A 2,943-nucleotide genomic window follows, 5' to 3' on the forward strand; every position below is an offset into this window, starting at 1 on the left:
CAAAATGATATTTAGATGATGCCAGCTTAAAATAAAGCTATAGATAGTCAATTCACAGATCCAATTATACATAGTTAATGTCCAAATATTATTTATAATCTCTAAATTATGTTATAAGTTTGATATATCCATGAGAATTAAAAATTTATTTTATAATAAAAATGTAGAGGCATGAGTTTTCTTTTTAGATATAAAAAATTACATTGATATCATATACTAATTAAAAATCATATTCAAAATATTAACACATGGTCAAAATTAATTCAGTCTTAATTTACATAGCTTCGTAATTGATAATTACTATTACAATTTGTTTGCTATCATCAAAATATATAACTAATTTATTATTTGCTCATCAAAATCAAATGATAACATATTAAAACCATAGGACTAACAATTTCATTACACAAAGGTATTTTCATCACTTAGATAACTTTGATAATGCTAACGCGATTTGAGAAATTATGTGAATATGCTTTCCAAATTAACTTTCGTGGAAATTTTGAAAGAATACAATTTTGAAGAAATATAGTCGCAATAATGATATTTTAAAAAAGATTATTGACAATTATGTAAAAATCTCTTATATATATTCTATCTGAAGACATTGGGGTGTATAATTCTCATAGTTTACCATCATCTAGTTCTCTCTATAAACTATGATGAAGTAATCAAGATAATACCAGGGTTTACATCATCGAGAAAAAAACACGGTCTCACTGGTTGTCAGCATAAAAAAAAGTACAAAATAAAAAAATAAAAATAAAGATCTATTGGGCCATATCACGCATATTTGGTTAACTTACCGAAATGAGAAATGCAATTCAAACGATCATTCAATCAGCGACTAACGCAAGTGGTGACGACAACCACTTATTAAATCAATAAACTTAATCTTAGGACACCCATGAACTAACTAAGATCTCTCTAGCTAATTTAAGCCCTGGCTTCAAAGTTGAAATTGCTGCACGTAGTCTGCCTAAACAGCAGCGACGAGCTGAAACCCAGCCTAGAGCGAGCCAGGTCGAACTCAATCAGGTTATCTTCCAGCTGATGCCCTCCGATCACAATGGACGTTCTTGGTTCCACACCTCCGTCAACGAATCCGAGACAGAGCACCTTCTCAGCCACCTTCACCATCGAGTTGGCACCAAAGATCTTCCACGCAACGCTTTCATTCTGCAGCACGAAGTCGATAGAAGGCACCCCTGGCCCGACTCGTGTGCTCCCAATCTTACTGGAATCGAAGCAATGCTTGAAAGGAGCCAGAGGCTTAACGGGGGTCAATCCTGACTCTCTAATGAATGCACCTACGACTGCCTGAAAGATTGAGGATTCAATAACTGTGTATGGATGCGCCGTGCTAACTTTGGTTCCTCCATTCCCATCTTTGCTGATGGAAAGCAATGTGGAGTTCAGCGGTACAGCTTTCCCGTTAACCTTGATCGACGTGACGCCGATGAAGTACTCGTATGATTTTTCTCCTTGGAAGAATGAGCCGGCGGTGCTCACGGGATTGATAAGGAGAGGGGTGTAGATGAGCGACTTTGAGGCGTCCACGCCAGGCTGGAACACGTAGGGTGTGCGTCTGCTACCGAAGAAAATGACTCCTTGGGACGAAGCTGAAGTGGAAGAAGGAAGACACATTGCAAACTTATGATCGAACTTGAATATGTCAGCGAGTTGATTGGGCAGCGCGAGCTTGGCTCGGCTGAGGCTGGCCATGCCCTTGGCTCCAGTAGCGAGCCCTTCTAGTCCGACTTCGGATCCACAAGCAAATGAAAAGAGGGGAGCGGTTACGATGGGCCCAGGCTTAGATCCGTCGGTCGAAGGGAGGGCGAGGAAGTCTTGGATGACATTCCCAAAGGTGCTCAAATGGATTATGGTGTTCTCCACATTGACTACGCAAGTGTTATTGCTGCAACTGGGACCAGCGGGTGCCATGCAAGTTTCCGCGCATGCTCCAGATCTGGCAAGGGCGCAGTGGGGCGTGCCGCAATGGACGGGTTTGTAGGAGGAGGAGATGTAGCCGTTGTTGCAGTCGACCCAAAGGAAAGTGCCGCCGAGGTCGACGATGAGCTTAACGAGCACGTGAGGAGTTCGCTGTTGGACTTGGGTCACGTATTGAAGGGTGGTGGCGTCCTTTGAGACTGGGAGGATGAGTGCTTTCGGCTTTTGCACTGCAGAGATGGAGATGGAGCAGAGGAGAAGGAAGGTGGTGAATAGAATGAGACGAGAAAACCAAGCCATGGGATCGAGTATTCGACTAGTGTCGTTAGAATAGCTTTCACAGAGGAGCACCGGCCGTTTTATAGGCGGGGTCATGGCAAGGTATCTGTCTTCAAGGATGGTCATATTAAAATTAAAAGAAAAAAAAAAGTATGGTCATATTAAATACTCTATAGAGTTTTGAATTTTGACTGAACGATCTTGCAATTTTATATCTTTTCGGCCAGCTGGCAATTTCTAGTCGTTTCTTCCCTAACAGAGAAATGCGGAATGGATAGATATTCCATTCCAAGTTGGTAACACGAGGTTCAGAAAAAGTAAATAATAAAGAAAGACTCACTATTCTCAAAAATTGATATCTCTTGCTACGACATGATCTTACCAATAATTAAAGGAAAAAAAACAAATGAAACACTCCACGACATGCTGGTCAGAATAATGACAGTTGTCTGTAACTACAATATATAAATAAATTATATATATAAAGGTTACTAGAGGTAGAACCACGGCAGATCCGCAGCTTGCGGTGAAAATGGATCCCATTAATTCTGACTAGTCTAGCTATCCGATTCATATTATATTAGAGTAAAAATTAGGATTCGTATATGGGTAGAAATTTTTTAGAAAACAAATACTCAGATACAAATAAGATACAAGTAAAAAAACTCAAATATTGATATAAATATGGATAGCATATCATTTTTTAGATACAGA

At 39.7% G+C, this 2,943-nt stretch overlaps 1 protein-coding gene across 1 annotated transcript; it reads right to left on the minus strand.

The window, feature by feature from the left end:
- Nucleotides 1-668: 668 nt before the first annotated feature.
- LOC140778746 (probable aspartic proteinase GIP2) lies at nt 669-2,287 on the minus strand. Its single transcript, XM_073123598.1, has one exon. It carries the CDS (start codon nt 2,248-2,250, stop codon nt 937-939), a length of 1,314 nt encoding a protein of 437 aa, XP_072979699.1. The 5' UTR covers nt 2,251-2,287; the 3' UTR covers nt 669-936.
- Between the last annotated feature and the right edge of the window lie 656 nt (nt 2,288-2,943).

Source organism: Typha angustifolia, chromosome 15, assembly GCF_048772165.1.
Source record: "Typha angustifolia cultivar Huaian chromosome 15, ASM4877216v1, whole genome shotgun sequence".
Lineage (NCBI taxonomy): Eukaryota > Viridiplantae > Streptophyta > Magnoliopsida > Poales > Typhaceae > Typha > Typha angustifolia.

Excerpts from the sequence above, each read along its gene's own strand:
- LOC140778746 (XM_073123598.1), bottom strand. The coding sequence starts at position 2,250 with ATGGCTTGGTTTTCTCGTCTCATTCTATTCACCACCTTCCTTCTCCTC.